The following is a 24,425-nucleotide window of genomic DNA, read 5'->3' as shown; positions in this document are numbered from 1 at the left end:
AGAATTGCTCAGATGGGTTGATCCTCTGACAGGACCCGTGGTACGTCTAAAAAGATGTACAACTTAAACCTTGCACTCAAATAACATCGTTGGTAATATAGTGATCAAGCAAGGGTCATTACCCGCTGAAGATTGTTCCTAAACTGCTAAACAAATGTCACAGACTACTCTAAAACATGCTACTGAACAGTTAACGAAAATAAATTAATTAACTAACCTAGACTCAATGGAATTTTCTGTAAATTTTACAGAACACTAAAGACACATTGAATAATACACATAAAAAATTTCAGAACAATCGGAGTTGATTTGTTATATGAAATAATTCACGTAAAACTGAACACAGAAATATAATGAAGCAGAAACAGATTTTATAACTTTAAACTATTGACAGATACACAGCTAAGGACTCATTCTCCACCACCAAACATACTCAATCACATCAAAGCTCAGTTATGGAATCTTAATTCTCAATTGAATTTACCCGAAGTTAACTCACAAGCTCGAATTAACCCATTACCCTTTCTTAGTTCCTCGTTAAGTGAATACAAGCTCACCACTTAATCTATTTCCGATTATGCAACCTAGACACAAACTCGCTAAGTTTAACATATCAAAATCATTAAGCAAGAAAAGGGTTTGGATAAATCTAGGGTCACAAGTACGTTGGTAGTCTTGCTAAACCTAGGGTTTGAGTCACATGTAATTCAAGAAAACATTTTGCTACTCAATTGGAATCAACACACGACATATACGAATCTAGTGTTACTCCTAGCATTAGAACCCTAACCTATTCATTTAGCTGCGCACCTAAACAAACAAGCAAAGATTCATCTTGTAGACACAGTGAAACAAACACTCAATTGATAATATAGAAAACCAAAAACTGAATTGTTATCAATATGAATTGAACATGTTTGGGGCTTTGAAATCGCCCCTAGCTACAAAAGTATTTAGCTAGACATAGTCATGAAGAAAACAAAAACTAGAAGAAGGAAGAGGAAGAGATGGCGGCTGGATGATGGCAGAAAGGATGCCGTTCTTCTTTACTCTTGTGCGGCCAAACGTACGTCCTAGTAGACGTCCCTTCTTTTTTGCTTCACTCCAAGAGATTTTCACTTCTTTTCCTTTTAGGATTCAAGTAGCTTCTCCTCTAAGATTCCTAATAATTTTCACCCATAAAAATATGTCATATATTCAGTTAATACTCGTCGATATTCAGTTAATACTCCTCTGGCTTTTGCTTCATTAGAGATATTCAGTTAACCCTTCTAAAAGGAATTCGGGCCTCAAATCATGGATTTCCGTCAAAGTGTCAGATTCCCGGACTGCCTGACCTTGCTGTACTAAATCGGCCATAACTTCTTTCAGAAAAATGATATTAACGAGCCGTAAAAAGATTCGGAAACTAGACATCCAAGGCTTTCCATCAATATAAAGATCACCCTCTGGATCGTCGTGAGCTGGTCTCAGTGATCCGTCGAAGTTGACTGATCTGCACAGGCAGATTTGCCGATTTAGCCTTTCAATCCCTCTTTTACTTCTTTTCTCCTTCTTTGCTCAAAATACCTATAAAACAAGTAAATAATGTAAATAACGAGAAAATATACTAAACTAACAAAGAAAGTATAGAGATTAATGTTATTAATATCGCATAATCATGCTCCTATCAAATACCCCCACACTTAAGCTTTGCTAGTCCCTAGCAAACAAAGAATACTAGAACAAAGACACGGACTTAATATCTTCCAAACATCTCAGAGAACTTATAATGCCCACAACTATGGTCAACAAAATTCAAGCAGTCATATATCAAAATTCACAATTTCACTTAAGAGCTAATTTATTTTGATAACCATAGTGCTAAAATTATAATACATGAACAATCAAACTAGTGCAACAAAGGAGAACCAACTTATTCATGGGTCAAACACGCTTCAACTCAATTTCTCACAAAGATGCTCTCAATTTCTTTTCACTCATGATTTTCTGACTTGATGTATGAGCATATATTTCGCTCAAGTTATATGTGAGAGGAATGATGTAATAAGACAAACAAATAGCTCACATATAATAATAAGAAAGAAAGGCTTTTTCTGAATTTTTTTTACATATGATCCCATGATTGGAAATTTGGAACGTTAAAACTCGGACGAAAGGCCAGTGACACCATATGCTCACCCCTCCACACAAGTCTCCACAAATCGAATGCACAACTTCAAAGATCAACAAGGTCTTTATTCAGGGTTGTAATCGGGCCAAGGGTTAAGGTTAGAAGAAAGAAAGGATAGGAAATTCAAAGATCCTAAAGAACCTAGTGGAGCACTAGAAGAACATAAGAGATAAAAGAATCTTGAAACTCTTCAAGGTAATCAATCTTCGAACATGAAGCAAATAAATTTTTTTTTCAAGGCCAGATGTCATCTTTTTGGGCTTTTGCTTCATTCTAAACCTTTCTTCTAACACTTGTGAAATAGAACAAAGGCCAAATTTTCTTGAACATGCCTTCAACTCAAAACAAACTCCTTATTCACAAAGGGGGGACTAAAATCCATTCACACCTTTTTTTTTTTTTTTTTTTTGCCGCATACTTTTTTTTTTCTTCATATTTTTTTTTCTGTTTCGGCATATATATACTGTTTTTTTTTTTTTATGGACAAGTCTTACCCCCACACTTGCTTACAAAAGTACCTTGAACATACATATATCTCTAAAAATATTTGCTCCACTAATTCCTTAGAATAGGATAAGGATAAATCTATACTAAGCTTAGGGTTAAGGAATTTGTGGGTAATGAAACAAAAAGGCTTAATGTAGGCTCTAGGGGGTTAACTAGGGGATTGCACATCTTGTGTGCATAAAAGGGACACAGGTTAATTTGGCTATGGTGGTAATCCTAGTGCCTTCATCCCTTCCCATCCATCATGCAATTCAACCATACGCTTCAAGAGGCTTTGGGGCAAGTTCTAGCATTTGTCCTTATAAAATATGCAAGTCGAATCCGAGTCTCAACCAAGATGAATAAAAGATGAGATCATGCAAAATCCTCGTCAAGAAAATAAGATGATTCTATACTAAGCACTCAGAAAATAAATAGCACATATACAGGCTCAAAAGCTCACAAGGGTTTAAATCAAGTTTAACCTGTCATAGCATGCATCCATCAATTCTCAAGTGTTACATTAATCCAACCATCAATGTATATAAATCAAGCACAATAATCATCAAAATCTATTAACAATTATTTGAAATCAAGAATCTAACACATGCCTGCAATCCTTTTGTGACCAAAATATAAATCTGAAAGTTCATGCTCATCATAGAGTTGGAAGACTCCTAAGACTCATTGAAAAATAAAATCTAAAACTAGACTCTTTTTTTTTTTTTTAAATTCTTTTTTCATTTGTTTGATTTTTTTTTGATTGAAAATAACAAAAAGTTTCAAATTCCTTCCCCCCACACTTAAACTAAACATTGTCCTCAATGTTTGATCTAGATATAATCATGCAATGATATAGTTAAGTATAGAAGGAAAGAGAAAACACAACAAAAACAAAATAGTTAAGAAGAGTAGAGAATGCTCCCTCTTGTAGACCTCCCAATGCTAATGATCTTTGGATATCAACCTCAAAGCTGTAAGCCTTGAATGTCTAGGGCAAGCTCTATGCCAAATGCGCCAAAGATACTCCAATAATGCTCAAAGTCATTAGGAAACATCACTACAAACTGATTTCAGCTAAAACCTTGCAGCATCCATATTTCCGAGGTTCATAGCTCATCCAGTAAGAACCGGAATCCAAAGGTTCCACTTGGAGATGAAAGTTCATATTCAGGGCTTTCCATACATATGTGGCACGCATTCCAACTCCAAGGGATGTAGAAACTAGAGACCTACAAAGTTAGCAAAAAATTACAGAAAACTGGCAGAATGACCTTTGTCCATTCAAACATGAATACAAGAGGCTACAGGGGTCACATTCAGAAACCCTTTGGTAGGAATGAAGTATAAATCCGGGGCTTCAAACCCATATAATTTTGTCTCATTTGGACCCCCGGAAGTATCCCCTGTTTTGCACTTTATGTGGCTCTGATGCCCAGTTTTCTGCTTTTCTGTTCCGACCCTCCTGTACTCAACTGGAGACTGCAGACGGTGTGAAACTTGAAATTTGGATCTGCCAAAGCCATTAGAAAATAGACATCTGGGGCTTTTGATCCATATATAGTACGTCTGTTGGTTCCAAAGGAGCTGTGAACGACAGCTGTTCAAAGTAGACTGAAATCTGGGCGTCAGAAAAACTGGTTTGATAAAAAGTGACTCCTCTAAATCTTTCTCAACTATGACACCTGCACACACAACACAAAAACATAAAACCGAACAAAACAAGAAGCAAAGAAAGAGAAGAAAAGAATAAAGAAAACATCCCTTAGAAAAATACCGCAATTTTACTCCTTCATTCATTGGGTTGCCTCCCAAGAAGCGCTTGGTTTAACGTCCTCAGCCTGACAGCCGGGCCAATTCTTTAAGAGTTATCAGGAGGTTTTGGTCTTGGTTCCATGAGATGCTTGACCTTTTTCAAAGATGCTAGGTGATCCCTTGTAAGCAACTTGTGCTCCTTGGTAACAATGGAAAGATAGGATTTCAACTTTCTCGTTTTCTTTCTCTTCTTCCATAGTCTCGTTCTCTTCTTATGTCCCACAAGCGCGGCCAAAAGAATCTTCTTATCAGAATTGGGATATTCACCTATCACCATCTCCACATGATCAACAAACTCAAGAGTTTCTTGTATGGAGGGAACAAATGTAAAGCTCGAATGTGGCAAGTAATGGTCAGGTGGTCGGGCATGTGATAGAATTAGAAGCCCGTCTATAGGAGATTTGCTGGACTCCTCTTCTAAGCAATCCTCCATGTCATCCTTGTATTCTTGATCTTTATGAGCTATGATGATTGCTTCCGGCACTTGGTACTCATTCGCATGAAACTGAACCTTATTTTCTTTAATGTAAAATTCCTCATCTGTCAAGGACTCTTCAATATCACTACTTTCACATGCTTCAAGCTCGGTTGTATATTGTAACACATAATCCTCACACGTTCCAACCTCAAGTTTCTTTTCATAGGGCTCATCCAAATCTGTATCTTCATCCTCATCCAATATTGACTCATGGAATACATTATGAGGTTGAGGTAAGGCTGTGACTTCAAGGGACTTCCCTAAAGTTGTAGTAGGTGTAGGAGGGCACTCCATAAGTACCTTGGCCTCCAAAGGCTCATTAGCTTCTGCCCAATCTTCTTCCTCACTCGTCAACACCTCATGATATGACTCTATTTCCCGCTCCTTTGTTTCTTGGTTCAAAGAATTAATAATTTGTTGGATATGTCGCTCAATATTCTCCACGGCTTTGTCCATATTCCTTGATGATTCTTCCGCACTTTTAGCAACTGCTTGTACAATTGCCTCAAGGGAGGGCTTCATTGGATCAACCAAGAGGACTGGTACTTGATCTTCGTATGACGACCACATGAATGAATCAATATTGTGATGATAAGGATCATACATAGGGACTTGATAAGGTTGCCTTGAGTTGAACGCTTCCGAATTCCATGAAGAGTTAGCATTAGTCCAACCATTGTTGTAAATGCTTGAGTTGGGATCCTCCCACATTATAGTAGCTTGCTCGAAATAATCTTGGTATTGCAGTCCGAAAACAAAACAAAACAAAAACTAAGTTAGTATATTACAAAACGGAAAAACACCAAAACAAAACAGATTAGCAATTAAGGAAAACAATCCCCGGCGACACGGCGCCAAAAATTGGTACGTCTAAAAAGATGTACAACTTAAACCTTGCACTCAAATAACATCGTTGGTAATATAGTGATCAAGCAAGGGTCATTACCCGCTGAAGATTGTTCCTAAACTGCTAAACAAATGTCACAGACTACTCTAAAACATGCTACTGAACAGTTAACGAAAATAAATTAATTAACTAACCTAGACTCAATGGAATTTTCTGTAAATTTTACAGAACACTAAAGACACATTGAATAATACACATAAAAAATTTCAGAACAATCGGAGTTGATTTGTTATATGAAATAATTCACGTAAAACTGAACACAGAAATATAATGAAGCAGAAACAGATTTTATAACTTTAAACTATTGACAGATACACAGCTAAGGACTCATTCTCCACCACCAAACATACTCAATCACATCAAAGCTCAGTTATGGAATCTTAATTCTCAATTGAATTTACCCGAAGTTAACTCACAAGCTCGAATTAACCCATTACCCTTTCTTAGTTCCTCGTTAAGTGAATACAAGCTCACCACTTAATCTATTTCCGATTATGCAACCTAGACACAAACTCGCTAAGTTTAACATATCAAAATCATTAAGCAAGAAAAGGGTTTGGATAAATCTAGGGTCACAAGTACGTTGGTAGTCTTGCTAAACCTAGGGTTTGAGTCACATGTAATTCAAGAAAACATTTTGCTACTCAATTGGAATCAACACACGACATATACGAATCTAGTGTTACTCCTAGCATTAGAACCCTAACCTATTCATTTAGCTGCGCACCTAAACAAACAAGCAAAGATTCATCTTGTAGACACAGTGAAACAAACACTCAATTGATAATATAGAAAACCAAAAACTGAATTGTTATCAATATGAATTGAACATGTTTGGGGCTTTGAAATCGCCCCTAGCTACAAAAGTATTTAGCTAGACATAGTCATGAAGAAAACAAAAACTAGAAGAAGGAAGAGGAAGAGATGGCGGCTGGATGATGGCAGAAAGGATGCCGTTCTTCTTTACTCTTGTGCGGCCAAACGTACGTCCTAGTAGACGTCCCTTCTTTTTTGCTTCACTCCAAGAGATTTTCACTTCTTTTCCTTTTAGGATTCAAGTAGCTTCTCCTCTAAGATTCCTAATAATTTTCACCCATAAAAATATGTCATATATCTCTAATGAATAGAGATATTCAGTTAATACTCGTCGATGGGCTTCTAAAAGGAATTCGGGCCTCAAATCATGGATTTCCGTCAAAGTGTCAGATTCCCGGACTGCCCGACCTTGCTGTACTAAATCGGCCATAACTTCTTTCAGAAAAATGATATTAACGAGCCGTAAAAAGATTCAGAAACTAGACATCCAAGGATTTCCATCAATATAAAGATCACCCTCTGGATCGTCGTGAGCTGGTCTCAGTGATCCTTCGAAGTTGACTGATCTGCACAGGCAGATTTGCCGATTTAGCCTTTCAATCCCTCTTTTACTTCTTTTCTCCTTCTTTGCTCAAAATACCTATAAAACAAGTAAACAATGTAAATAACGAGAAAATATACTAAACTAACAAAGAAAGTATAGAGATTAATGTTATTAATATCGCATAATCATGCTCCTATCAACCCGCTCCGGCTTTCACCCTGAAATCTGAAGTAGCCCTGTAAGGCTCACCTTAGAATAAATTTTACCGAAAATTTGATAGAAATTCTTCTAAAAATGGACTACTCAAAACCTATAGAAAAACATTTACACTTCTAAGCAATTCATCCTTATTCTCCTGGAGCCACATACCCTACTTCCCAAATCACAACATCTTCCAATTCACATTACACAAATCTTAACATAATAACATTAATCCCACAGGTTATCAAAGCAATTCTAATATCAAAGGTAAACAAGGAAAAACATGGATAAAAATGAATACGTGGAAGCGGTGCTGTTAGCTATGCCTCAACTCCATGTACGCCCGACTTCAACTAATCTAGCCTGCAAATTGGGCATTTGAAACTGAAGGGCCCAGGAAAAAAGTATTGAAAAACACGTTATTGGAACCTTCAAATTTACTCACTTGACCTCTATGCTTTTTACACCTCCTATCAAATTTTCAAATACTAAATTTACTCATTAAACCTCACTAAAGTTCCTCAAATAACCTCACTCATATAATTAATTTACAAACAAACTAAGATCTTTTTTTTTTTTTTTTATCATATCAATAACTAGTCTTTTTGTGAGTCGAACTCACAACCTCCCACTTACAAATGGGACACTTATGCCACTAAACCAAATGGTACTGGGCAAACTAAGATCTTTATAATAAAAAACTTAGTCATTTCAATGATTTAATTACTCTATAAATCTTAGTTACATCTCCATTCCTTAATCGAACAACATAAATCTTTTATCCAATAAAAAAGAATCAACACAAGGTATTGAGTTTTAAAAATTAACAAAAATAAAATAACATGAACTATTATGTGATTTTTTTTATTTACTTTTTCTTTTTTAGCTGTTAAAAAAAAAGATTAATAATTTTTTCTTAATGTTTCTCTAGTTTCTGTACCTCATGATTAATTATTTAAATATTTTTTTATTTATTTTTATTGGCTAGCTCTTTTCTTTATTCTTCTTTTTACAAATATAATGGATAGATTTAGGTTTAGGGCATAATACAATTTATTTTGTTCTCCCTGACCAGTATGTGTTCAATATGCATATCATACATTTTTATCTTAATCATAGTTTTATTTCTTAATAAATATATATATATATATATATATATATATATATGAATGCTTTAATGAGTATGTAATGAAATTGGAAAATGAAAATAGATAGGGAAAATAATAAAGAATGCAATCTAATATTATTGAATTGGAAAGTCTAGAGAAAATAAATGTAACCATATTTTTAGTATAATTATTATCCCTAATAGTCATTTTATAGTAGGTTATATATGTCATTTAATAATTCATAATAGAGTGAGGTCAAGTGAGTAGATTTGGAGGTCCCAATAGAAACTCTCAAAATAAATAATCAGGATAACTGAAGCAAACTCGAATACTTTCCCACATTTATTCCTTTGGAAGTCCAACACATGCAGCATTTATAAAACATAATTCTTTAAACTCTGAAATCTCGTGAAAACATACCAATCCTACTGGTTAAGAGAAAACGGACTAACCCCGCTAGTCAAAATAAATATAGAATATAGGGAAAGCATTATCACTATACGATAAGAAGGGAGCCTCCCAGGCTCTTGATCATCCCATGCTCTTTGCTCAACTCACCCCCAAACACATAGTAAGCGGGAATAAGTACTAATAGGCTAGCTAGCAATAAAATATATCAACCCGGGTGTGGTGGGTTAAAACTACGAAAATTGAAAATCAGAAAGGCTTCCCCAATATCTCCCAAGAAAAGAAATATATTCCAATGACGTGGCCCTGCACGCCAAAACAGTCTCGAAAACATAAACAAATAGGCGACAAATAATAAATATAACAATCCTTCCAAAAACCTAAGTTCGATAATATGGCAGAAATCTCAAAATCGACGAAAAAAATATATAATGTTAAATTCCGGAAATCACTTCGGAAAATAATTTGTCGAAACTCATATAAATCATAATTTCAAATAATAATCAAATATTGAAGATAAACATCAAAAGCTCAATATCCAAAAATAATATTACGAATCTATTTCCCAAATCATAATTAATCTATGAAAAAAATCAATTCATATTCCCGAAAACAATTCATAAGTCCAAACCCGAGTATATTAAATTCAATGCCAAAACTCATATGGAAAAAAAAATGCCAAAAGTATAGTCCAAAGTCAAATATTATGCTCAATAAATAAAATAATAAATAATTAAATAAATCAATCATCATTTTGGGAAAATAATTGCATGCATCAATATTTAAAACAAAAGTCCACTCACTGTACTATATAGGCAACCATGCATACGGGTTTCTTCGTCGAGCAGTAACTCGGTATAGCGCCCTGTACACAATTATATTCCGTGAATAACAATTCGGTAATTAAATACGATTCCCAAAATCAATCCTCTTAAGCTAACATCTCTATTTCCTTCTCCGATCCAACCTAAACTTTACCACTAACACCATTCCATTAATTTACAAGTTCTAGGGAAAATTCGAGAGAAATCCGACGGTCGGATTCTCGTAAATAGATAATCGAAATTCTAAATCTTTGAAAAATTATAATCAACACAAAACTCCTCCAATTTCAACTGAATTCACATAAACATTTTCTACATCAATTATAGGATTCAACTGGCTAAAAATCAGAGCCAGAAAACTGCCCTACGCACCTCCACCTGCCATCTACACGCGCCGCTGGCAACCACCTCCGATGACCACCAAATTTTGGCAGCACCACCTACTCAACAAATCCAACATTTTTGTCAACCATAATAAGTTTCAATTTTATCTTGAAGGGCTCCAATTTGGCCGGTGAACACAAGCCCAAAAATTTTGAAATCCTAGTTTCGAAATTTCTTCGATTCTCTCTCCACACAGCAAATCGAGGCGAGAGGCTTGGGGAAAATGATCCACGGCTCGAGGAGCGTCGATTGAACTAGATACTGTCGTCGGAGACGGCCTAAAGCTAAAGAAATCTCCGGAATTCCTTAGCTGCTACCATCGGGCTTTTGGGCTTTGATCTCCTTTATCCAACCAAGACATCGTGACCCATGACCATAGCTATGTAGGGGAGGGGGAGGTGAGTCGACCGCCACTGGGGGCTCGCTGTTTGGTGGCCGGACTGCGTCAAATCGAAGAAGAAACCGACGTGGGTAGAGAGAGAGAGAGATCAGGGGAAAGGAGAGAGAAAATGGGAGAGTTAACCAGGGGTAGTTTCTGAAAATGGAAGGTACCACAATAACTTTCCATATATATATAAACTTACCATGAATAGTAAATTCACAAATTTCATCCATAACTTTTGCATATGAACTCCAATTTTTACGTACCACATATGCACGGACTCGGTTTAACGTCCTCTACGACTTTTCAGAAGAAAATTTTCTCAAATTTTGACCCGAAAAAAAAAGTCAACATTTAGGGCTACTAAAAGTACTGAAATAAAGTAGAAAGTAAGGGTCGTTTACCGTCCAAATGACTAGTAAATCAGTAAATTCAGGTTTGGGACGTTACATCCTCTCTCTCTTGTCTGGGCCTACACTTATATCTACAAGGATGAGTTCTAACAGGAGAGTACCAAGGCACTTCAATCAGATGTCTCCGGTTTAACTGTGCAGTCAAGGACTTCTTCTTCACAAGTAGCTCTCCGCCCCATAACACAAGAAACTCCACCTCGATTTCCACCTAAATAGAAAAAAAAGAGGGGGGGGGGGGGGGGGTTCACATACTGCAATAATCCTGGTCATGTAAGAGAAACATGCTACAAGTTGAATGGTTACCCTCCAAATTATTTATGTCTCAAGTCAAGACCAGCAGGAGGCCAGGGAGCTTGGCCTAAGGGTAAAGCACTTGTTCACCTTGTTCAGGATCAGTGTTACTATTGCATTGAAGGTCTGGACCAGACTGCTGCAAGTGCTGAACTTCCATCTACATCATTAGTGGGACGTGGTACTGGTAAGATAGGTAAGGCTTTACAAATTTCTGAATTTATTGGGGAAGATACACGGATTATTGATTCAGGTGCATCGGATCATATGACATATGATAGATCATATTTTTCACATTTGTCACCACCACCAGTCTCACATGTTACTAATGCCAATGAGGAAGCTTTTCCTGTCTTAGGAGTGTCTATACATGTTACTCCTTCTCTAGAGTTACAAAATGTGTTACATGTCATTGCTCTGTTACACCACTTCATATTTGTCCCTCAATTAAATGTCTAATCACAGTGCTCCGTGACGTTCTTTCATATATGCTATTTTTCAGGATCTTCAAACCATGGAAGTCATCGGTCGAGGGTATCTGCGGGGAAAGCTGTTCCATCTGGATCAAATGTTTGCGGGGGAGAGACCAGGGAAGATTGCCCAAGCCGCTTTGACTTCGAGTTCTGATCGGTTCAGTGAAGTTTGGTTGTGGCATCGACGTTTAGGGCATCCATCTTTTAGCATTATGAAGAAATCTATGTCATCCTTGTTTATTGGCATTAGTGAGTCCTCTTTACATTGTCAAACTTGTTTCTTGGCCAAGATCCACCGTGTCTTAGCCAACAGCCACTGTGTCGGTTATCCTTGGAGATCATCTAATAAAAGTTCTATTCCATTTGAAATAATCCATTATGATGTATGGGGGCCTTCCAAAAAACTCACTGTCTTGGTTATGCAGTACTTTGTGTTATTTATTGATGATTGCAGTCAATTGTCATAGGTAGTTCTTCTTAAGACAAAAAATATTGTGTTTTCTGCTTTCCAAGCATTCAAAGCTCTCATACAAACACAATTCAATGGCTAAATCAAAGTATATTTCACTCTGACAATGGGGAATCTGTCAATCATGAGCTCAGGGATTTCTTTCAAATACATGGGATTATATATCAAACTACTTGTCCTCAAACACCTGAACAAAATGGAGAATCTGAATTTAAGAATCGCCATTTACTTGATATTGCCTGTGCTTTGCTGTTTGGTGCACATATGCCCAAGCTTATCAATCATCTTCCCTCTAGTGTTCTTCAGGGTCATATACCATTTGAAGTCCTCTCTCATCACGTCCCTATTCCATCTTTCAATGATCTTCCTGCTAGAGTCTTTGGGTGTGTTGCATTTGTTCATGTCCTTAAGAATCAGAGGTCAAAGTTGGATGCCCATGCTCTCAAGTGTGTCTTTGTTGGCTATAGTTCCACTCAGAAGGGGCACAAGTGCTTCCATCCTCCAACTGGAAAATTCTTTGCCACTATGGATGTCACCTTTTATGAAGACTTGTGCTATTTTTCCTCTACTGAGACCACTCTTCAGGGGGAGAATGGAGGTTACTTTGAAGAGTTGTTCACTAGAGAAGAAAAGGATGGTAAAGATGGAGAAGTCGAAATTGAAGCTGAAGTATATGGAGAGGCCGAAATTCATACATAAGTAGTTTCGACGGGTCAACAAGATTCATTCGACCCATCAAACTTAGAGTCAGAGGGTCTGCATGTTCCAGGGGACAACACAAAAGGCATGATCGACCCGTCGAATTTAAGTTTGGAAGATGCAAATCATGATAGTGAGTCCCATGAAGTAGAAGGAGCATTGATCCCCCCCCCTATCGATCATCACACCCCCCGACTGTGACTCCTCATGTCATGATGATCACACTGAGGTATGTCCATCTTCTGCTCCAGATAATCAAGGTGTGTCTAACCCCACTAAATATGTGTTACCTAGTCGGTCTACCCGTGGTCAACCTGCAAAGAAATATGAACCATCTCTCAAAGCAAATGCTAAGTATCCCCATAGCAAACTTTGTATCTCACCATAGGTTGTCAAAATCATATGAGTCTTTTGTGAATCAAATATCATCTGTATCTATTCCTAATAAAGTGCAAGAAGCCTTGGGAGATCCAAAATGGGCAAGAACAATGGAGGAGGAGATGATGCTCTACAAAAGAACAATACTTGGGAACTGGTACCACTTCCACGTGGTAAGAGAACCATTGGAAGTCGGTGGATTTTTACAGTCAAACATAATGCAGATGGATGAGTTAACAAGTACAAGGCAAGATTGGTTGCCAAGGGATTCACACAAACCTATGGCATTGACTATGATGAGACGTATGCACCAGTGGCGAAGATCAATACCATTAGAGTTCTACTGTCTCTAGCAGCAAACCTGAATTGGCCACTCCGGCAATTTGATGTCAAGAATGCCTTCCTCCATGGTGACTTGACTGAAGAAGTTTATATAAGTCTTCCACCAAGTTATGTAACAACTTCAACTATAGATGTTGTGTGTAGATTGAAGAAAGCACTGTATGGTCTAAAGCAATTGCCACGAGCTTGGTTTGGGAAGTTTACACAATCTATGCGGAGTTTCGGGTATAGACAGAGTAATGTAGACCACACATTGTTCATCAAACATCAAAAGGGAAGATTAACAGTGCTTGTTTTTTATGTAGATGACATGATACTTATAGGCAACGACCTTAACAGAAATTGGTAGGCTTCAGCTACAACTTGCTTCTAAATTTGAGATAAAGGATCTTGGTGATTTAAATGGAAGTACTTCTTGGGGATAGAAGTCTCCAGGGAGAAGGATGGAAACCTCTTGTGTCAGAGAAAGTATGTACTCGACTTGTTAGCTGAAACATGGATGTTGGATTGTAGTCCTGCAGACACGCCTATTGAGCAGAATCATAAGTTGGCGGAATATCCTGATCAGGTTCCTAATAATCAAGCTAGATATTAGAGGTTAGTAGGAAGATTAATTTACTGGTCTCACTCTAGACCAGATGTTGCTTATGCAGTCAGTGTGATAAGTCAATTCATGCATAATCCTAGTGAGAGACATATGGAGGCTGTTGTAAGGATCTTAAGGTATTTGAAATCTGCACCTGGAAAAGGGTTGATGTTTTTCAAGCATTGGCTATACAGATGCAGACTGGGCAGGTTGTATTATGGACAGAAAATCTACTTATGGGTACTTTACCTTTGTAGGTGGTTACCTTGTTACTTGGAGAAGTAAGAAGCAGAAGGTCGTGGCCAGGTCTAGTGTAGAGGCAAAGTATAGGGGTATGGCAAATGGTGTATGTGAACTGTTGTGGTTGAGGAATCTATTACGTGACTTAGGGTTTAAACCTAAATCAACCTTGGAGTTGTACTGTGACAAGGCTACTACAATAGATATATCATAGAATCCAGTTCAGCATGATAGGACTAAACATGTGGAGGTAGATAGACATTTTATCAAAGAGAAGCTTAATGCCAAAATCATCAAGTTCCGGTTTGTACCTACTGAGGAGCAACTTGTTGATATCCTGACTAAAGAAATTTCGAGCAAAGTTTTTTAAGACTCACTTAGCAAGTTGGGAAGTCAAGATGTGTACGCTCCAACTTGAGGGGGAGTGTTAGCTTGAGTCATATATGGTAGGAATCCTTGTATATATTAACTTCCTATTGTATCTATGGTTGTACTTTGTACTATTGTGCTGTTGTGTAGTACAAGTGCAGTAGATTGTATGTTTATATATAGTGCCTCCTAAAGATCGAGAAGAATATATCTGAATAGTTATTCTCCATATTTGTCTTTAAGTTCCATTTTTCTACTATAAAGAGGCTAGCTTGGATCATGTCGCTTCTAATAAGGCAGTCGATATATTTCAATATGAGTTTCATTCTCATCATAGTACTGAAGATTGTGAGTGGGAAATATAGAATGATGTTTCCCTCAAGAAATCTACAAAGTTTAATAAACAAACTACAAGGAAATAAGATTCATGCAAAACTGTTTAAAACTGTTAGAGTATCTAATAGGGAAGGATCGCGACGGTTAAAGGCTGGGCCGGCGTCTGACCCAAGAACGAGGTGCAGTCGACCTAAGGGTCGCCTAGAGGTGATAACTTAGTGGCGGCAGCGCTGGGATCGCCAATTCTCAGATTGGATCAGTGGGATCCCATTTGCTTTAGGCGGTTGGTCTTTGATCTGGGGAGGAGCGGCATAGATATCTTGTGTTTTGGTCAAGTCACGATCGCTCGGAGGTCAAATTGGTGGCGGTGGTGAAGCTACTGGTAGTCAGAAGGTAAGGGTGGTGCAAGTGAGAGGATGGCGTCGTGCCTCCTGCAGTCTGAAGCTTCGGCTTGGGCATGATAGTTTTTGGGCCCGGGCTTCGGCTCTGGGCCTAAACTATTTTTCTTTATTGCTTTATTGCTATTTATTTTTAATTAGATGTGGCTTGATGCTGGTAATAACCCCCTATCATTATTTGGTAGGGACGTGGGTTTGGTCCCGGTATGCATACTCTGTGTGCCTTGTTTAGCCTAGCGAGGCGGCGAGCTATTTGCTTGATCAAATGGACGCAACCTCTTAGTGGCAGGAGGAAATTAAGTGTCGCTGGATTTATTTCTGTGAGACAACATAGTGGAAAAATTGTGTTATTTGTAATGATGCTTTTTCGTTATAGAGTTATCTTTCTGGTATGTCAAAGCAAATAGAGTAGTCATTCGTGCACTCTTTGCTAATTGGTGCTTATTAGAATACATAGACTTTGTAGAAACTTTTGGTATTATTTCAGGAGATTCTCTTGATGCTTATTGTAATCTAGGGTTCAGGCTCTACGTCCCCCCCATGTATTCTACAGTTTCATTAATCAAGGTTTAAGGGCAATCGCACCAGCCCCCTTTCAAAAAAACAAAAAAAAATCATGTTACTATGCGTTGAAGAGCAATGCAGAATTTTCCAATAGTCTCCCTAGACATAGCATATCAAAAGATACATTTTTTTTTCCTGAGGGGATCAAAGGATACATGTTAACATCAACTATTTCTTTTCAATTGAAATTTAGTCGAAAAAGTTTGTACATGGTCTATTGAAATTTAGTCTAAAAAGTTTGTTCATGACTCCTAATGATTTGCAGTAGGTCAATTGATATAATAATAATAATAATAATAATAATAATAATAAGGATTTATTACTAGAGTAACCTACCAAAAATGGAAAACATTAATAACTCTAGCAATTTCAGATTCTTATACTATTCAAATAGTTGCCTTGATTGATACAGGAGCAGATATGAACTGTATTCAACAAGGAATAATACCTACCAAATATTGCGAAATAATAATAATAATAATAATAATAATAAAAATAATAATAATAATAATAATAATAATAATAATAATAATACTAATAATAATAATACTAATAATAATAATACTAATAATAATAATAATACTAATAATAATAATAATACTAATAATAATAATACTAATAATAATAATACTAATAATAATAATACTAATAATAATAATAATAATAATAATAATAATAATAATAATAATAATAATAATAATAATAATAATAATAATAATAATAATAATAATAATAATAATAATAATAATAATAATAATAATAATAATAATAATAATAATAAATAAATAAACAAATAAATGACTTCAATGTCGACTTATTCTCTAAAATCAAAGCAATTTTTTGGTATTTCTTCTAGAACTACAAATGATCGCATGGTGATAATAAAATAATCTGGGGTTCGCATCCAAAACCAATTGGCAATGGATGGAGTAGCCCAAACCCTTATAAACCCATAAGCAAAGTTAATTATATTTTTCTAATGTGGGAGTTATATTTATACACATTCTCAACACGCTCCCGCACGTGTGGCGATTTCTCAAGCATACACCCATAAGAAAGGAGTGGCCCAAACCCTTATAAACTCGTAAGCAAAGTTATATTTTTCTAATGTGGAAGTTATATTTATATACATTCTCAACAGGTGATTCATCCGAAGATTCTGAACATAACATGGTAAAAGGGAACAAGAAACTGGGAACAACTCAATTTAAGTACATTCTTTTCATTGAAAACTGAAATATTATTCTTCATTCCTCACTCTAAATCTACCACAACATCAAAGGACTTCAAAATCGGGGAGTAAAGCATGTGGCGATATCACCTAAAATAAGAGGAAGGCATAATGAAACAAGGCGCAGGTAACTATAACGCCACACTACAACTTGAGGAAAACAAACTCTTCAATGGCTGGAACATCCCCAATCCTTTTCAAAGATTGCTGCCTGGGTTGGTCATCCACACCAATTGCCATGACAGCCTGCTTTCTTGGGGCAATTCTTTCGATACTCATGAAACTAACGTTCACATTATCCTTTCCTAAAATGCTTCCAACCAATTCTATCATACCCGGCTGATCAACTTGTCTGCAGAGTATAATGCTACCTTCCAAGCTCACATCAACTTCAAAAGATCCAACCCTCGTCAAGTGGGGAACCCCATCCTTAACCCGACCCCCTACCTTTATCTTGTTGAGAATATACACATCCCACATGGGAAAAATGGGACCTTACCTATGGGTTTATAAGGGTTTGGGTCACTCCATCCATTGCCAGTTGGTTTTGGATGTGAACCCCAGATTACTTTATCATGGTATCAAAGCGGGTTACCCACGTGTGTATGCCTCATGGCCACACGGGCTCTATGTCACCTAATGTTGTCCACGTGTATGACTTGAAAATTCGCCACACGTGCGGGGGCGTGTTGAGAATATACACATCCCACATAGGAAAAATAGGACCTTGCCTATGAGTTTATAAGAGTTTGGGCCACTCCATCCATTGCCAATTGGTTTTGGATGTGAACCCCAGATTACTTTATCATATCTCCCCACTGTCTGATATGGCACTGGCAAATTTGGATTCCACATTGGCAATCTGAACTTAGATGGACTCTAGGGGACTCTCGGCTGAACCATCACTACTAGAAAAACATGTACTTTCACAAGGATGGATTCTGTGTGAATACATTGAAATTCACACGGAAATCTGTGTGTATGGGCAGTTTCACACAGTACAGTCACGGATTCACAATTTGTATGTGTTGCGAGCGTTGCTAAATCACTTTCACACGGAAAACTTGTCTGTGTGAGCTATATTAAGTGGTCCCATATGAATCAATTATATTAATTTTCAAATTTACAAACATTTAATCATTAATTTACAATTTTCAGGTTACATATAATTCATCAATTTATTGAATTATTCAAATATTTTTATATTTATTTTTAGATCCATTTATTTTCATGTTGTTTTGGGTCCTTCATTGAGATTTTGCAAATCTGGGATCTTTCCTTCATCGTTCTTCATTCAGATTTTGCAAATCTGAGATCTTTCCTTCATCGTTCTTCATTGAGATTTGCAAATCTAGGATCTTATGGCAGTAAATCATACACAAGTGTTGTTGCAAATAAGATCCACTTTTAGAATTCACCCAAAATCAACCGTCAAGTGCCTCCAATCCGGCAATTCTCGACGATTTGACCCTGTTTAAAATTTCATCCATTAATTATCCCAAACAAATTAACAGAGTGAGAGTTTGATAAACACAAAAACCAGACAAACTTACTTGGCTCGCCATATATAAGCACCCAAAGCTTCGAACGTGGTGAAGCTCAACCCGGATTGCTCCAATAGCTCAGTCTTGAACTTCTCAATACACTCATCCTTAGCTTCAAAGCATTCCCTCACAACCTTACCTAATTGCTTTCCATGTTCATACGGTGAGGACTGCCGATCTAATTTCAGAAACTCGTGCAGCACCGGCGTCTCTACTCGGGGCGGATCTCTGGGTCAGAGCGCAATATGGATCAGTAAGTTTGAATCCAAACAAACAACAAACCAAAAGTGATTATATATACCTTTATGAATCTCGATCTATTTGCCGAGGTCGATGGTGTCGATCTGTTTGCCGAGGTTGATGGTGTCGATCTGTCTTAGGCGAGAAAGAATCACAAGAAAGAGCAAAGTTGATCATGAGCTCGAGACATCAATTGAAAACCCAGAAATTGAAAACCCACAATAAACTTACTAGCAAAGTCGATCTGTTTGCCGAGGTTTATGTTTAACCAAATCGCACCTTCCAACCATGTCAGACCCAAAACCCAGACTAGTCTGTAGCATCGGCGACGTCCACGGCTTCCACACCAAGCTCCAAAATCTCTGGTCCAATCTCGAAATCTCCATCCCTTCTTCAGACTTCGCCACCGCCCTCGTCATCTTCCTCAGTGACTACTGCAGCCGCGGCCCGGACACCAACGAAGTCCTTGACTTCTTCGTCGCTCTCCCCTCCAGATACCCACATCAGAAAGACGTCTTCATCGCCGGAAACCATGACTTCACCTTCGCCACCTTGTTGAGAGTCCTGCCACTGCCACCGGATGGGTCCAAGTTCCGCGAGGGGTGGAAGGAGTTCGAGGACAAGGAGGTGAGAGAAAAAGATCTGGAGACAGAGAGAGGGCAAGAAGATGTAAAAAGAAAGAGAGATCTTCTTTTAACAAAGAGGAAATCAGAGAAAGATATGTGAGAAAGAGAGAACGATGGAGAGAATAAAACATAGAAATCTGTGTGAAAACAAAAATAAGAAAAGGATTCACACGGTAGTCTGTGTGTAAACTGAAAAGAAAAATATTAGAATGTTATGCTTTTACATATTCACACGGAATACTGTGTGTAAATTAAATTTACACTTATTTGACATATGACTAAAAACTAGTACCGGAATCTTATTAATCATATTTTTACACAGATATCCATGTGAAACAATATTTCACATGAAAAACAGTGTGAATTTTTAATTTACCCTATGACAAATTTACAGGATTCTCTGAATTATATTTTATTTCACACGGACTCCGTGTGTAAATTGACTTGAAAAATATTGGGTCCTAGTTTGAACCTTATGTGGCTGCAATAGTCTGTGTGGAAAATATATACACACGGATTTCCGTGTGTACTATAGCACTTTATACACAAATAATCGTCCGTGCAGGGGCGGATCCACATAGTGCCCAGCTTGGGCACTTGCCTAGACTGGATTTTTGATTTTACATTGATTTGGTGTAGGCAAGGGATGTGAAAGTGACAAAAATAGGGCAAAGCAAGGTGAATTGGGGAAGAAAATGGCAGAAATTAGACAAAATCAAGGCAAAAACAGGGCAAAACTAAGGCAAAATCTTCATAATTGCCTCCAAAATCTGCAGCTTCTCTATAATTTTCCTCCCTTTTCCCCTCCTGCCATTGACTTGCCTTACCTGAAAAAAATTTCTGGATCCGCCCCTGCGTCCGTGTGAACCTCTGTGACAACATTATCCGTGTGAAAGGACCTGTTTTTCTAGTAGTGCATCTAGAATGGTTCGCTCTTCTTTTATCCTAGCCTGAGTCCTCTCGGCTTAATTAGCAGTGAAATCAGCTTTGACCAGATTCACAAAAACACTGGATATTGGCTCAATGAGACCCTTGGTAATCATGGCTCGAAGGAGTCCAGTGTCAAGGTCATCAGGAGATCTAGCTGAAGCATATGAAACCTTTACATTCTTCACACCACTGCCTCCTGCCACTAACTGGACAGCCAGTCTCCCAAGTTTCTCAGCAATAAGTTCGATCAACATAAGGCTTCAGTTCCGCCAAACCTACAATCAAGAATGGCATCAAGATTATTTTAATCCTTGCAACAGCCTCAAGAATTCAATCTTCAGATTAGTCTTGAAATTCAACCCAAGAAAATTTTAGTCTTGAAAATTTTGATGCTGCGTAGTGCGTACGTAGGAGAAAACTCCCACACCCCCTTCTTTGACAAACTATAACATGATCAAAAGATTTTAGATTAAATTGTTGACCATGCAAAATTTTTTGGAAGGTAAACCGACACGTGTCACTATCCCAACACCCCAAATAGTTGGATAGAGTTTTCTAATTGTTGGGAAAAAACTGTAACTAGTAAAATGAAGAACTGAAAATGGTGAGAGACGGTGGAGAAACCCAACAAAGGAAACACTTGATTAGATTAAATTGATTGTCTTTTCCATGCAACTGGTTAGAAACAGAATCCAAACCCACTCTTCTTCTTCTTCATCAGCTTCAAACCTAGCTTAGCTGCAATGGCTTCCCTTTCATTTGGGGCGCATATGCCACAGTCCCACCACCAATTCATGAAAAGCTCGCGGCGGTTTCTCTCTCAGACCGAAAGCTTAGCTCCTTTTGGTTCGTCTTTACGTGGATTCAGAGGCCCAAGATTGCTGGGCAATGGAATGTTGGTCAGAGCTGAAGAGAGAGCCAGAGGTTCGGGTTCGGGTTCGGGTTCGGGTCAGCTGCCCAAAGCTCAGTCCCAGTCTGAGAAAGAGTTGCAGGTTCTTTGACTAAAGCTTCGATTTTTTTTTTTTTTTGACTAAAGCTTCGATTTTTAACAGTACCCAGTTGTTAGTTTTACTAGTTTGCAATTTGGTTGATTGATATTGGCCAAGTGTGTTAACTGGAATTGGCTGTGATAACTAGTAAAGCCTGAAAGTGTTTGTGATTAATTTGGTGAAATTTTGAGTCTTATTTTCCTGAATCAAAGTTTGTTGACCCCTGTAATTAGTATTTGAAATGTATCAGTTGCCCTTGCACATAGTTTTAGTATGACATCAAAAAGAGTTATGGTGAGAATGTTTCTAATGACATCAAAAAGATTTTGACTTTTCAGTTGGTGTGGCATATTGCCATTGTGTGTTGCTGGTATTCATAATTTATGTATCACCTGTTTAGCATTTTATCAGGAGTTGACACAAAGTTCTGGATCATGTGATCCTTTATGTTCGGTTGACGAAACGAGCTCAAGTGATTTTGAGGCCAGTTACAAGCCAAAGACTGATTTGCTGAAAGCTATAGCAATATTTGCGGCAGCTGCAACAGGGACGGTGGCAATTAACCACTCATGGGTTGCTGCTAATCAGGTATGATAAAGTAATCTGGGGTTCACATCCAAAACCAATTAGCAATAGATGGAGTAGCCCAAACCTTTATAAATCCATAGGCAAGGTCCCATTTTTCCCATGTGGGATGCATATATTCTCAACACGCCCCCGCACGTGTGGTGAATTTTCAAGCCATACACGTGGACAACTTTGGTGACGTGGAGCTCGTGTGGCCGTTAGGCATGCACACGTGGGTAACCCACTCTGATACCATGATAAAATAATCTGGGGTTCACATCCAAAACCAATTGGCAATAGATGGAGTAGCCCAAACCTTTATAAATCCATAGGCAAGGTCCCATTTTTCCCATGTGGGATGCATATATTCTCAACAAGGTACATCTGTGATTGTGGTCTGACCATTTATACACTTATTAGAAGGTTGCTTTATTTCAATATTAAGTTGATATGACCTACTTATGGTACAGGATGTTGCCATGACACTGCTATTTGGAATAGGATATGCAGGCATTATTTTTGAAGAATCTCTGGCCTTCAACAAGAGTGGAGTAGGTTTGATAATGGCTGTATGCTTGTGGATAGTGAGAAGTATTGGTGTAAGATTTATATTTAATGCTTTCACCACTTGACTTTTGGAGTACCTTGTATGCATATCCTTTTCCTGTAACTAATTATGATTTTTGGCAGGCTCCTTCAACTGATATAGCTGTTGCAGAGTTACAACATGCATCTGCTGAAGTCAGTGAAATAGTGTTTTTCTTGCTTGGTGCAATGACAATTGTAGAGATAGTTGATTCTCATCAAGGATTTAAGCTGGTCACTGACAATATAACTACTCGAAAGCCAAGAACACTCCTCTGGGTGGTAAGCTTTTGACTCTGCTCTCATGTTGATGTATTTCTATTGGACATTTGGTATATCATATCATATTTTATTTTATTTTAATATGTGGTCGGTATTCTATCTGACTTATATTTGAATGTTTAATCGACTTTTTGAAGCATACCATGTTTAGTTCTCACCTTCCTGTGGTATTAGAAATATCTTGGCTTTAGAACTCCAAAGATATAATATTGTTTAAAAACACCGCCAATCCCCAAATTACAGTTACTATTCTTCCTGTATCAGCTTTTCCTTCTATACGACTTTCTCTATCAATGTATTACATATAACAAGTGATTGTGAACTTGCAGGTTGGTTTTGTGACTTTCTTCCTTAGTTCAATTCTTGACAACCTGACGTCTACCATTGTCATGGTCTCTTTATTGCGAAAACTAGTGCCTCCCTCAGACTTCCGCAAGTATGTGTTACCATCTACCATCTTTTATTTGTGTTTAAGGATCTTTCTGCATGTTCCTTGATATCGGTTTCAGCAATTCAATGAGAAACTACTAGTAGGTGAGGCAGGTAAATAAATAAATAAATATTTATATATATATATATATATATATATGTTACCTCCCGTTGCAGACAGTGAAGGTCTGTTCTGTTGTTGAAGTGTTATATAATATATGTATATGACAGTTATAACTATGACAACATAAGCAAAAATAGAGTAATATGTCCTATTAATGTATTCTAAATTGGAATGCGTAAATTGTGCATGCTCATCACATTGAGTGTGAGTATTTTTGGTATGCATTCCTGAACACTCTTAGTTGTAAGGATTGGACTCCAAATCATTTGAAAACGTGGATTCTCTTTAACCACATTTTTAGCATCTTCATGTCTTTGTTTGGGGGGTGTGACATTTATGGTTGCTCCCCCCCCCCCCCCCCCCCCCCCCCCCTCCCCTCTCCAATGCAAGAACAGAGCCCAAATGGATGTATGATGTAATGCTTCATTTACAGAATTGTATTTCATTGACAGGCTTTTAGGAGGAGTTGTTGTCATAGCTGCAAATGCTGGTGGTGCGTGGACTCCTATTGGTGATGTTACCACCACTATGTTATGGATACATGGTCAGATATCAACAGTGGAGACAATGAAGGTATTTGTCTTTTTTCTAACAAACCTGTTTTATATATCAAATTTGCTTTTACCTTTTTCATTTATATATCGTCCTCGTATTTTTGCATATGGATTTATGTTTGATGGATCTTGACTTGATGTATTGTCTAATATGATAGTGGAATTCACAAGAAACCAATAATGTTATCTGTCCTTTTTTTTCCTTTTTTTTTGCTCAGAATCATGGTATTGTCTAGCCA

At 37.5% G+C, this 24,425-nt stretch overlaps 1 protein-coding gene and 1 pseudogene across 3 annotated transcripts in view; one reads left to right on the top strand and one right to left on the bottom strand.

The window, feature by feature from the left end:
* Positions 1-17,460: 17,460 nt before the first annotated feature.
* On the bottom strand, positions 17,461-20,950 carry LOC112170801 (annotated as a pseudogene).
* Positions 20,951-21,228: 278 nt separating this feature from the next.
* The window catches only part of LOC112170485 (sodium/proton antiporter 1), a 40,460-nt gene continuing 37,263 nt past the window's right edge, over positions 21,229-24,425 (top strand). Inside the window, exons 1-6 of one of the 3 annotated variants that reach the window (XM_040509214.1) lie at positions 21,230-21,648; positions 22,057-22,233; positions 22,683-22,811; positions 22,903-23,079; positions 23,409-23,515; positions 24,085-24,205. In XM_040509214.1, the coding sequence (XP_040365148.1) occupies positions 21,400-21,648; positions 22,057-22,233; positions 22,683-22,811; positions 22,903-23,079; positions 23,409-23,515; positions 24,085-24,205 (960 nt within the window). In that variant the 5' untranslated portion in view covers positions 21,230-21,399. Of the gene's footprint in view, positions 21,649-22,056; positions 22,234-22,682; positions 22,812-22,902; positions 23,080-23,408; positions 23,516-24,084; positions 24,206-24,425 lie in introns of all 3 variants that reach the window. The other 2 variants (XM_024307793.2, XM_024307798.2) reach the window with 2 other exon arrangements.

This window comes from Rosa chinensis, chromosome 6 (genome assembly GCF_002994745.2).
Source record: "Rosa chinensis cultivar Old Blush chromosome 6, RchiOBHm-V2, whole genome shotgun sequence".
NCBI lineage: Eukaryota > Viridiplantae > Streptophyta > Magnoliopsida > Rosales > Rosaceae > Rosa > Rosa chinensis.
The sequence above is the reverse complement of the archived record's forward strand: the minus strand, read 5'-3'. Positions and strand labels throughout refer to the sequence as shown.